This window comes from Osmerus mordax, chromosome 9 (assembly GCF_038355195.1).
Source record: "Osmerus mordax isolate fOsmMor3 chromosome 9, fOsmMor3.pri, whole genome shotgun sequence".
Lineage (NCBI taxonomy): Eukaryota > Metazoa > Chordata > Actinopteri > Osmeriformes > Osmeridae > Osmerus > Osmerus mordax.
Window position 1 is genome coordinate 7,148,840 of NC_090058.1, and position 13,573 is coordinate 7,162,412.

General features: G+C 42.5%; 1 protein-coding gene across 1 annotated transcript in view; it reads right to left on the reverse strand.

Annotated features, from left to right (window-relative positions):
- mboat2a (membrane bound O-acyltransferase domain containing 2a) overlaps positions 1–6,426 on the reverse strand; it is a 33,274-nt gene extending 26,848 nt beyond the window's left edge. Inside the window, exon 1 of the mRNA XM_067243682.1 lies at positions 6,233–6,426. Within this exon, the coding sequence (XP_067099783.1) occupies positions 6,233–6,316 (84 nt within the window). The 5' untranslated portion in view covers positions 6,317–6,426. The remainder of the gene's footprint in view (positions 1–6,232) is intronic.
- Between the last annotated feature and the right edge of the window lie 7,147 nt (positions 6,427–13,573).

Sequence of the window (13,573 nt, forward strand, 5' to 3'; positions counted from 1 at the left end):
CTTTGTGCTAATGTTTGAAATACATAACCCCAGTTTTACCACACACTTTTCACTCAGACCTCTGTCGTCCCCATGAATCCTGGTAGTGAATCAGCAGAGTGGTACAAAGGAGGGCCGTTTGGCAGCGCTGCCTGCTTTCCTCACCCAGCAGCCAGTCGACCAGTAAAACTGCTCAGAGTTCAGTCAGGCCTGACCATCTGGGTGGTCATTTACACTCCCGAAGACCCGACCAGCTCTTCTTTCTGGTCCTCAGAACAGAAACCAAAGCCTTTCTTGTCCTTCCTTCCTCCATGCAGATCTCTGCTCTCAGAATCTTGCTTCAGCTCACTCCGTGACCTTGCAGGAAGCTGCGTGCGACTACTACTCTGGGTAAGGCTGCAGCTGGCTGAGCCGCACAACTTTCTGTGTTTGGGCTGATTTGTGTGTCAGGATGGCGATATGCAAAAAGGCTTTTTCCTAAAGCAGACAAGCAAATCTGAGAGCTAGTCAGTCAGAAGTTGTTGGAAGGTGGGAATTGGTGTGGGTTGAGATTTGCATGGTCTGGGCTTTGGCCAAACCCAACACACACTACATCACAGACAAGTCTCAGGGTTAAAGTATTTAACTAACTAGGATGATCGCAAGCAATTAGCTCAGGGTGGATCAGTCAGACTGTAAGAGCTCTTTAATGAGAGGGCTGTCAGGGCAGAAGTAGTATGGATTTAACAACCATAAGCTTGTAAGAAGCTGGTGGAGGCCCACATAATCCTCCAACTTTAAGATCAGCAGTTTACCTACTGAAAGTGCAAACTACAGCATCATGGATTTAGAAGAGAAGTAATATGATTGTGGTCATATTTTCACTCAGATCTCACTCTTGGATGAGAATACACCCAAGCTCTGTGGCTGGAAGGTGGCAACAGTGATCACCAGACATTCTCCTTTTTCATTCACACAACCATCTCACACAGCCTGAGCACAAGAACACTCACTGAGTCCTGAGTACCACACACTGTGGAAACCATCCATTTGCACAGATGATTTGCAGAATGCAATGTCTCTTTGACAATGTCGAAGGGTGCTGAACCTCATGGCAAAGTCTACTGTAATGTCATGATGAGGCTGTACATGGTTAAGTTATCTAAGACATTGATCGACTGAAGTTTGCTCTATGGGTGAAGGTTCTACCATTTATGCAGTTCACAGGCAGATCTGTCACTACATCCAACCAAAGCACAAGCCTTAGAATCTTACTAAGAATGTTATTTCTGCACAGCCAAGAGGGATGAAAATGTTCTCCTTTACTGCACAGGTGACTCAGTTCAGTTGAGTCAATGGAAGGCTGAGGTACAAACACCTTCAATTGATTTGACACAGCATGTACAAAGTTTTCAGATGACGTTGCAACTTGCACTTAAAGGAATCGATACTGAGATTGACTTGCTATTGGTGTAGAGAGGCATTACAGGGACCTATGTGAGTTGGGAGAAACCTGGACGCACATGTCCGACCTGGTCGCTTTGAGGGACCACTGCATCCAAAGCAGCTCTTTAAACAACAACGCTAAAAAAAAATATTCATGTGAATTTATAACATTGAGTATCCTACATCTTCAGGTTCAATTCAATCTGAGGCAAGGTGAGTGAGCAAAGACGTATCGCTGGTGTTTGTACTTTCTGTTGCAAAAAACACTGGGCCTCTCAGTAATATATCTCTCCAATACCCCTGGGTCGACCACTAGTAAGCCTGAAATCTCTCTGGATAAGAGTGTCTGCTAAAATTACTAAATGTAAATCTAGAAAAGAACAGTACAGTTGAAAGCAGTGAGGGGCTAGTAACACTTGTTCAATCTACTGCCAGCTGACCGAGGGACAGCCCTGCTATGAGGCAGCTGGCAGTATGTGTCATGTGTTGGACGTGTTTAACTTCCAGCTATAGAGAGGCGTTGAGAGACGACCATGAGCAGGTGCTGCAGAACCACAGACACATTATCTCCTCGTGATGGGAACCGAACACAGTGGGATCCTTCTGGTCAAATCAAGGATCCATACATCACATGCAGCAGATGTGTGTCCGATTGACTCGAGTCTGCAACAGACTCAAATAGCGGACGAGGGTCCAGGACGGATTCTTTCGTCTGGCACACCAACACTTTACAGTGGGCTACAGTGACAGCTTACACAACAGTGAACTCTGCATTCCAAACCCAGAGCCAGGGGTGTCCATGCCATGGACACCCAGCACATGGGTGGCGGTTTGGATATCCATTGTGAGGGGCAGGGCTAACACCTGAGGGGGTAATGAGAGGAAACGTAAAGGCCTATTCTGTAATAGAACGAGTGCTTGTTCATTCATGCGACATGAATGAGTTGGAATCGGTAGCGATAGCGAGATGAGATCTCACAATGAGTTACGACATTTTAGCATGATTTAGCTTAAGTTTAGTATGATCATGCATAGGATTTAGGACAAGATGCGCGATGTTCCTGCTGAGTCTCAAAGATATAGAGTAAAAGGGAAGATATAAAAACAGCTATTTCAAATCCCTTCCTGACAGAAAAAAAGCCAAGTCAACCTTGTGAAGACAGAAGAGCAGAAACATCCAGACATGAAACATGGCAGCAAGCCATGACCAACCGATTCAGGGCAGCAGCAGAACAAGGATCATGTCCGCCTTATGTATTGGTCCAGGGCCTGATCAATACAGGTTATTTAATCTCATCCCCAATAGATTGCCCCAAGTGCAACAATGATGTTTGCTTAGAGTAAACACAAGCTTGCCCTTTGAAGTTGGACTACTTACAGATTCCTAGAACTGAAGCATGAAACCTTGTCGGTTCGGATTCTCCTGCTTGATGCCAATGCACAGTCCATAGATCTCATTGCATCTTAACCAATTCCATCATTGGACTCCCTCCACCTACTTCATTATGACCGAGTATCCATACTCCCTGAGGTAATCACACTTGCTCATCGCAGCGCTGTGGTTCATAACACACTGCAACTGGGAATCCACAGGGATGGGAAATCAATTGGAGAGAGAGAGACTCCCCAGAGAAGTGCCAATTAAAAAGAGAGGAAAGGGGCACCCCAGTGGCTCGCCGGGTAGAGTGTGTACTACATCGGTTGAGGCCTTGCCGAAGGGGCCCGGGCCATTTCCTGCAAATCATCCCCCCTTTCTTCCTGCCTCCAACACACGACAATGAAATGGAGGTTATGAACTACACAGTGGGTGAGCGGCAAGTGACTTTGGCCTCGGGAACAGTAGGAGGACTGTGGTAGAGATATGTTCCAGTGACGTGATAGGAGGAGGCAAACCAGTCACAAAGTTAAGGGAGTAATATTGGTAAAATGACTCAAATAGGGAGAGTCACAGTCTAATGCTTCTTTATATGCTACCTATAACCTGGTTCTCACAAGTACCCAAATCTTTTACAATCTACAAATATGCAATCCAGTCATGACAAAAGTACTATAAAAGAAAGGTGTATGGTATGTGATTGAAATCTGATCTTAGTTTTATGCATGGGCAAAACTTTCCAGTCTGACTGGTACCTTTACAGACCACAGACTTTCTATACCCCAAATGATACTGCTGCCAAGGGTGTTAGATAAAAGCCCTGTCTCATCTCAACACATAGACTACATATACAATAAAGTCTAGTTCTGTTTGAACAAACGAAAGAACAAAAGAACGAAAGAAAGAATGAGAGGCAGCACTGGTGAGCCGACTAGTCTGCTCAGATTACACAGCTCCCATTATAGCTCCCACACAAGCCAGTACACAGGCCCAGTCATATAGGGGACATACTGTACCAATGTAGGCATACAGTGTACAGTATACACAGACACACTCAATATGCATGCAGGCACACACACTAACACACTTTATGAAATGAACACGTTTTCCTGTCTGTGTAATTGAAACAGAAACAAGCATGTCACCAGTTAGTGCTTTATTGATTTATGTCACATTAACAGCGTTGCTCACACTCCGGGGCACTATGTTGGCAAGGGTACTAACCATGAAGGGTAGCCCCTCCTCCTACACCTCAGCAGGGAGTCTGGGTAAGGTGATGTCATTGGCCCAGCTTATTCATGTACTTTCCTGTAACTGAAGTGGACTTTTGGTCACTTGCCTCCATAAAGGAAAAGGACAAGTAAAGGGTACAGCAGAGAAAAAAGGCAGTGATTCAAAGCTTACTGACCTCTGACGAGATGTACAGGAGAGATACGTTACAAGCATGAGGCTCAGACAGCCAATCCCAATATTTACTTAAATAAAATATAACCGCAACACCTAAATGCAGATGGTTTCTACTTTCTGAACGATGTGTCTGCTGAACGCCATTCAAAGACTTGATCGGTTCATTCAGAAGCTGCAGCGAAAAGCTAGAAGACAACTCATTAGTAGACTGAACTATAACACTGCTCCAAATCAATGTTCACTTTGTTCCTTTTCAATATAAACATCTGTTAATATCGTGTCACACACATGGCACATTAGTTGCCAAGGCTTGGGGTTCCACTCCCATGAGCTGACATGGATGACATCCTAGCCACACAAATGTCTATGGCCTACAGAAGAAACCGAAGTTGCATGTGTGTAGGAAGGAGGGACTGGTATGGTATCTGGAGATAACTTATAACCCATGCCATTGTGGTGTTGCAATGGAGAAAGTTACATACGAATGAATGAACGGTAGTTCCACAACTGTAGGCCACCTCCTTAAAATAGTATTATGGGGTGGAGTGTTAGACTGAGTCACCATGGCAGCCGATCTGTCACCGGTCCGTTGTGAGATAAAGGTGTTTACAAAGCACACTGATCTTCCCCATTAGCAAATAGCCAGTATCCCAGAGAGAAGGTGAGATAGAGAGGAGTGCAAACACGCAGGGGTGAACAACATGGAAACTATCTCAAACACCTTCATGGTTGTCATTCTTCTGGAGATAACTTGTTGCCAAACAAAGGATGAGAGGCAACACTTTATGTTTATGCTACAGCAACAGATATCACACAATTAAATGTGAATGTTACCACCTTATAAATGTTTAAAATGATGCAAGCAACCTGATAGTCACCAAGCCAGGACATTTTTAACAACTGCAATTAAAATGTACAATGATAATAACACATTCATTAATTTAGGTTTTAGTGTTTGGCAGATTGGCAGGCCTCAGGGAAACTTTCTCCAACTGAAGTTATAACTGACACAAGAAAAAATATCTGACCACAGAACACACTTACATAGGCTACCTATCCTTAAGCTCCTTGGAGAGGCAGCTTTGTGTCATTACTGAAGGAACTGTGTGCTTGTGTGTGTGTGGGGGGGGGGGGGGGGTGAGCAAGAGAGAGATGAAGAGTAAGGTATGTGTTATATTGTAAAAGCCTGAACAAACATGACTGCATGCAAGAACATGTAGGTAAGGTCATGGGGAATCTGTTTTCATTCAAACGTTCATTTGTTTCTGCAAGGATTGTCCATGGACCACACCTCGTTACACAACCGGGAGCAGGCTACGTCACAGCTCCTACTGAGAGAGAATTTATGGGTTTCATCTGATTAAAACGAGAGGTGATTAGCTGCAAGGAGACGGCGGTATCAGTTTAATTGATTCGCGGGAGGACAATGACATGGATGAGCTAAGGGTCTAGGCTTGAGACAGTTTTCCATAAGTCCTCTTTTCGGCTCAAAGCAAATTTATAACAGAGTTCAGAACAGCAAATCCTCACTTCGTAGACCACATCAACCAACTTAAAATGGTTAATCATCGTGCGTGCCACACATACGCAACCCGGACGCAGACTGCCACCTTGAAAATGAATGAAATGAAGTTTCTACAACAAAGACATCTCGAGGTAGCTTCAGTTGGAGTCGTTGCAGCCCATTTTGGGAAGTTTACATTATATAGTCTGATTTGCTGCCTTCACGTGACCGAATGTACAATGACATAATATGCGCAATCCGAATGAAAAAAACACACATGACAGTTTAAGTCTAAATGGCTCAGGAGGCCAATACACCCATACTACTGAGTCATTTCCCATACTGTGGGCCTATTATACAACCTTTCAGGACCCCATACTAACAGCAAAAAGAGTCTATTGCCTGCTATTATTATCGTTCTGCTGATGACCAAAGTGGCGCGTGGTCCGTCACCATGGCTAACCCCTATGAGTGGCATCTCTGAGGGAACATACAACTACTAAATAACCAAATTATGTTATGGCTCAAAGACCATATCCTACCTGGTCCAAAGGGAGATTGATTATATCGCTAATCGGTTGCAGTAAAGTAGAACCAGTGCAAGTCGACGCTGTTTCAGTAGCCATGGCTGAGTCTATGAGTTCTCGCTCCGCGTCGCTGTCCCCGTTTCTCCTCCGCAGATAAACCGCAGGCTGCTGTTGCTGCAGGCTACCACACCAAGCAAGTTAGAAGTCTATCCTCCGCGATACAGGACCAGTGAAAGCCACATAGCGCGACAACAAAGATTATGTGGGCGGAGAGATCCCCCATCCTCTACAACGTCCCTCCATTTCGACCTATAGTGTGGAGAAAGTGTTTTCTGATAGCCAATAAGATACTGCTAGACAACAAATTAACGATGATTTACAGTTTTTGAGACAAATCATATTTGAAACGTCTGATGTTTGCTCCACCCACATTGATGACATTCCTTTCGCCCAAGAACTCTGACGTTGGTTAAAGGGACAGTTCACCCCAAAATCGAAAATACATATTTTTCCTTTTACCTGTAGGGCAATCTACATTGTTTAGCTGGTGTGAGTTGAGATGCCACTTTGTTTATGGTGCCCAAAGCCTACAAAAATACATTTGAAAAACTCAACAGTATTGTCTCTTTCCAGAAATCATGACCCGGTTACTCGAGATAATCCACAGACCTTATTCTGAGCAGATTCATGAGAGAACTATTTTCTTTCTACTGAACTAAACCTGTCAACCTTATCACCTCGCAGAAGGAAGCGCGCATGATAAGTAAAGTGTGAACTGTCCTTTTAAAACAAAGATTCTACATTTAGTGGTTTTTTTATTTGATTAAACTTATTCAGAACAAAAACATTGCTTTTTTTTACGAGAGAATTCAGTGAACGGGAGATGTTTGAGAGTGTGAAAGTGTAGTAAAATACCATGTAGACTACCATATTTGATTGCTTTCAAGCCGTGTTTGAGGTTGTATCATTACTCCCCGTATAGTCATGGCATTTTTCTATGATGGGTTGTCTACTATTCTTCTAAAAAGCAACTTCAATTTAATTTTACAGTAGGCTACTTAAACAGACTCTTTGACAGCAATATTTATGCAATCTAAGAGCGTCACCCAGTGGTTGAGAGCAGTCCTAGCCGGCCAGGCCCTTACTGTGTTTAGCCACTCAATCCACCAGAGGGCGCTGTCTGTGAATATTTTGTTATCATTCCAAATAATAGACTTTCTATTTTTGCCTATTGCTATTAAATAATAACACACAAATTAACGTAGCCTAATTATGCACTATGCAGTAAGTAACATGTAGATTCTTAGTCTCCAACAATGACCTGAGCCTGACTCTGTGTACCACTGGGCTGCTGACCCCTTACTTATGTCTTTTTGCTGTTACACCTCATGACGTTTTCAAAGCCCTATAGTTAGATAGTTATCACCCACTATAGCAGAAGGCATCACTACTAGAATCTGCATTCAGACAGGCATGGCTGGCAGAGCTGGCTGGCTGGCTCAGTGGCTGATGTATCCTAGGAACTTGACCAACTGATGGAAAGGGGACATTTATGACAGTCACCCATGTCTCTATCCTTAAATGAGGTAATGTTATATATTTATTTATGCGGTATCTCTTAATGGACCTTGTTTAGCATGGTTGGTTATGAAATTGACCACCTTAGTAAACTTTCAGAATTTCTGACTTGGGCCTCCATCTGGACACGAGAATCTGCTCTTTGTATCCTTGTGTCAGTCAGAGTCACAAGGACGCCACTCTAAATGACTCCTCAGGCTTCTTGAGCGACAGTGATACTTTTTCAATGAATTGATGATGAGCATAATGAGATCCTTTGCTCCAGCACCCTATCTCTATTATCACACTCTAATTTTAAATATCTTAACATGAACGGTGTAAGTAATTTGGGAATTGTGTCTAGATTAATTATTCAAGTCAAAAATATATTTTCCCCACCCTGATATGTGCTCCCTTGTGAGTTTGTGATAAACTTCCTGTGGTTCTACAACTCCATAATCTTGAGACAGACAGAAAGACAAACAAAAGAAAAGAAAAAAGGGACAAAGAAAAAAACTAAGAAGGAGACCAACACCATCTATTCCTGTCAATCCAGTCTGCTACTGGTTTTTGTCTGAGTCTATCTTAGGAACATAGGAAAATCTATCAAGCAGAGACACCACGTTAGTCAAGTTGGCATCACTATGGCAACACCACCAAGCCCCTTGCTGCACCAATCGCCTTCAATGCATCTGAGTGTGTTTTTACACACTGTGCTCTTCCTAAGTGAGAGAGAGAGTGAGAAAGAGAGAAGGGGGGTTGGCTCCTCAACTTCAAAAGGCCAGACCATGGCATGTCAGAATGATGAACGGGCTACACAACAGTCCCACTCAGACTCTCACCCACACAATAGAATGAGGACACTGATGTACAAGGCTGAGCTCCACACCCTGACAAAGAGCTAGGAACTTATTTACTTCAGAATGTGTGTGTGTGTGTGTCTGTGTATGTGTGTGTGTGTAAATGTTCATGCTTATGCGTGTTTTACTCCCCATCATCAGGCCTAAACTCCAGCCACAATCTCATATCAGTGGTCTATACTGTGAACATGCCTGTGCTGGACTTTCATGGAGGAAAGAAGTTGTTCAGTTCCAGTCCTTATATAGTAGTAGTTAGAGAGAGGTTTTCTGGCAAACCCAGGCTCTCCAGGGGAATGGCTTTTTATAAAGATGAGACAGGAAGTGTCTTTGTGTAGGAAGGTCGAGCCAGAGTTCACCCACTGCACCTCATATGGAAATAGACCAGAGACAACAGATACGGACACTCGATGTTTATTTACAGTCTGCATCCCTGTGACTGTTATGACTTACGCATGTGTTTACTCATCTCCTAACCCTGGCCTATCTCCCTCTGTAGCTCTGTCTCTCTCTCTCACTTTCACCAACACACAGACACAGCAATGATGTCATCGATTGTCTAGTACTGTCTCTCTGGCTGGCCACTTTAATGGCTGTTTCATCTCTGAGTGGATTTTAACCCAATCACAATCACTTACATTTTTCTGTCTGACCTCCAGTAGCCAATTGAACCTGTCAGGGAAGTGTCATCCAATAAAAAAGCTATTTGTTCACTAAATGATCCTACTTACATGTGCTACATATAATGTAGCATGGTTATGTCCAGTACAGCAGCTGGCTCACAGTGAATGTAACATTTGATAAGAATGGATATTGTTGCATTACCTCAGAGACGCTTTGAAACCTAGTTCTCCTGTCTGTCTTTACCTTGTTATTGCATTTTCTAAACACAGAAAATAGTGAGAGAAAGAAAGACAGAGAGGAGAAAGGGAAAGGATTGGAACACTGAACCTCTTAAATCATTAGCATGCGTTCCCACACTATACAAAGAGCTTGAATACACCCATTTCTGCATAGTCAGTCAGATCCATAGTTTATACCAGTATCTATTTCTGCGAAGGAAATATGAGCCCTTTCAGATCTTTGTTTCTTGGCTTCTGCCCGTAGTATTCAGAGGAAGGGAAGGGCGTTTACTTTTCATCAGCCTGACTACTCTCCCTTTCTCTCTCTCTCTCCTTCTTTCTCCCTCTCTCCCTTTCTCTCTCTCTTTTTCTCTCTCCCTGTATATCTTCCAAGCCTCTCTCTTAGCCTTGCTAATTCAATAACACACTGAGTGTCTTTTAGCCTTCCCAGGAGGTGTGTTCTCTGTTCATCACCACAAAGAAACATCCTCTGTGTGATGCAATATTGCTGCTACTGTGACTACTACTGCTTTTGTGAGAGTACCTTTAATTACTAAATAGGTTCCACCTCTGCTGGTTTTACAGACTGTGTGTTCAGTGTGATAGTTATAGTAATGAGAGTTTTGGAGAGTGTAGAGTCCTGGGCAGCATGTTATTGGGGTTGTATTGGTCAAGTTAGTGTTATCATATAGACAGATGAAGAGATTAGGCGAAATGACAGGTTAAATCTTGTCCAAGGTGACTTCTAACAAAAAATCAATGAACAACTGAGGTCTATCCTACAAAATCTACCTTACCTTAACTTCCGTGTTACTCATTGAATCAATGGTTTTAACCTAATAAAAATATTGATTGTCAAACCTGATTCTTTTAATTATGAAGTAATGGATGCTCTGTTATAGCAATCTTTCTTTACACACTCTTACACTCTTTCTATATTACTGTATATATATTGTGTGTAATCTGTTATCTCCCCAAAATATTTCTTAACCCTTCCACATTATCAATCATGTAGCACCTTGTGGCTGCTTTTAATATGATTGACATTTCCACAAGGCAGGCTGCCTGCCTGCCTGCCTGCCTGCCTGCCTGCCTGCCTGCCTGCCTGCCTGCCTGCCTGCCTGCCTGCTTACTCATTGAACCCCACCTCACTTTGAATGCAAGACTGAACAAACCCCTCTGTGATCCTTTTCACCGAGAATGTAAGTGGAAGTGGATGCCACACACATAATGCAGTCCATACACACCCATGGTATTGTAAGAAAACACAGGTGACCTGAGTAAAGTGGAAAATGGTTGACTGACGCTTTTCCTAGCAGTGCTACCCTATCTTGTCTCAGATTAAAGAAAATCCCCCAGAGGTACTCATCTCATCTTTTATCTCCAACAGCCATCATCTCTCCAGTGGATCCAGTGGATTTATGCTCCCAGTTCAAATGCATGTCAGTCCTCCACTCCTTTTGTAGTGGCAGACGTGCTTACTGGAATTTTCCCTGTGACAGGAAAACACATTTAGGGGGTTCACGGCACTGTCAATGGGCTGACGTCAGGTCTACATGCTGATTCTGATCTTGTAGAAAGTGGAAATCCAGAAAGCAATCCACTTTGAATGGGTAACCCGGGGTTACATCAAATTAAGGTGAATGGCTGCCATGGTTTTTCCCATTAGGCCCTGAGAGTAGAGTCCCTCCCTTAGGTCTTATCAATTTCTGCAATTGGTTGCATGTTAGCCAACTGACAGTATGTGAAAGGGTCTGTTCTCAGGGAGCCCTGCACTGCTGCACTGGCACATCAGCCCAAACCAGGCCTGATGGAACACAGAGATGTACTACATTGTATGGATGCTTCAGTACGTGACTAGACTTCTTAGCTTCTGCCTGTTCAATCTCTCTCTCTGACACAGTACATTACCTTTGACACTCTGAGTGCATGAATGTTCCACTCTTCCAAACAGCATCTAATTGATTGGAATGAAGAGAGCAAACAGGATCAGTTTGAACCTGCTTCTCCCCATTCCTGTAAATACATCCAATGTGCTAAGAGATGGTTTAAAAAGAGTATGTAGTTCAGACTTCTTGGAGGATTGATGAAAATATTAAAACTGCGTGACGACTCTTCTAAAATGAATCATATAAAAAAATATTTATCGACACACAATTAAACACATTTCCTGCATGTGTGTTAAATCGACCTACTCATGTGGATTAAGGAATATTCGGTTTGTGTGATGATCGGTGTAATTTATGTGACCTCTACATTTAAATGCACTGTCCTGACTGTCCTTGTGTCAGGTGCAGTATGATGTGTGTACACATCATACTGTCTAACAGGTCAATCCATTACCTGAGGGCCGATGAGAAATTACAGAAATAAATGAATTTATAGCGACATTCGAGGCATAGATGTAGAGACAGAAAGATAGGCAGGCTGGCAGGCTGGCAGACCGTTTATCTTTCCGTGACACTGACAGTGACCTCTGGAACGTGACAGGGAGAAAATTGAGTTTTGCTAGGTGGTAAATGGAATAGAAAAATGTTTCAGAAACCAGACCCTGCATTACTGAGCTGTGATACTTGTTTTATATTACATTAACTGCTTTTCTTTCTTTATTATTTCATTGTATAATATATGATGGGTTTTTTTTCTGATAGAGGGTTAGGAAGCATTGAGGCATAATAACATTTGGGGGGTGACTTTTGGTACGTAACTAGGAGACCAGGAGCTGATTAGGTTCGCTGCCATGTCTAGTTGTTGATAATAATGAAACAAACAGAAATTCTATGCTTGGGAATGCAAGGGCAAATCCTTAGGGTGGTTGGAATTCTATTTCAAATCATGTGGTTTCTGCACTTTATAACAGAATTTGTATTAATGACCGAACTAGCTACAACTGCAGCTGACCTCTGACCCTATTGATGTTTTCACCTTGGCCAAAGAAAACATATTGATTCCTCAATCCTACAGTACATAGAGCTAAAAAGCAAAAAGCAGATACATTGATGAGCCAATGACCTCACATGTCAGACAGCTTCTGTGAAGGTACATACTGTATGCAGCTCATTGATTCCCACATTCAAACAGGCCTATTCTCTCCAAGGCCATGTTACCACTCAGACTCATTCATGCCTCTTAGAGAGGCACAAGACGAGAAATCAGAGTCAGCTGCATTGGTTATGAATAACATTCATATCTTAATTTCCCTTGGTGGTAGTTATGTTCTGCCATGATTGGTTTCAAAATTGTCCTTTAAATTTGATTGTACAGGACACACTCGGAAGATAAATACAAAAAATCATGATTATCAACAGATGAACACAGGGACACAGGGACACAGGTTCCAAATCAACTGATCGACACAGATGGGAAATATAAGAAATGACATTTTCTGTGGTTCTTCCACCTGTTACACAATACTAGGCATGAAGTCATGGCACAAGAGTTAGGAAAAAATGAGTGGGAAACCACCTTCTTTCTTAGTGGTCTGGCATATAGTGTCTGTTTCCAATAACAGGGATGTGCCAAGTCAATAAAAGCTACCATGTTGGATATATTGGATGTATGTGGCTCTTGGTTGGACTAAGCAAGTCTAAACTGTACTGGAGAAGCCCCACTCAAAGTCTTTCTTTACCATGACTGTAACTTTCAATGCAAACAATACCCATATTTTCCATGAGGTCCATTATTTTACACTTTCTAGATGTCTCTGGTTCTTAGCCTCTATGACCATTAAAATGGTTGTAAGCCAAGGAGTGTAGAGAAAAAAGAATTTAGCATACAATACACATATGCAATGTGCTCTTTCATTTCAATTCATCAACATTCTTGTCCAGCATTGCAGAACTAATTTATGACAAGCATTGTTTTGTTTGCAATAACTAATAGAATTGGGCATGATGTTGAAAGGAGTCTTAGTTTGCCAGGGTCCATTTTGAGGATTCCTGCTGACTCACAAACAAGCTGTTTATTAGCCAGACTGACAGCTCAGTCTGCTCTGGCATTTCTTTATGAGCTGTGGCAACTACTTTGCTGTAAAAGAAAACACATTTAACAAGTCTTACTATATAATGAAATAATATGCATTGTGGTTTTATATCCCGGGT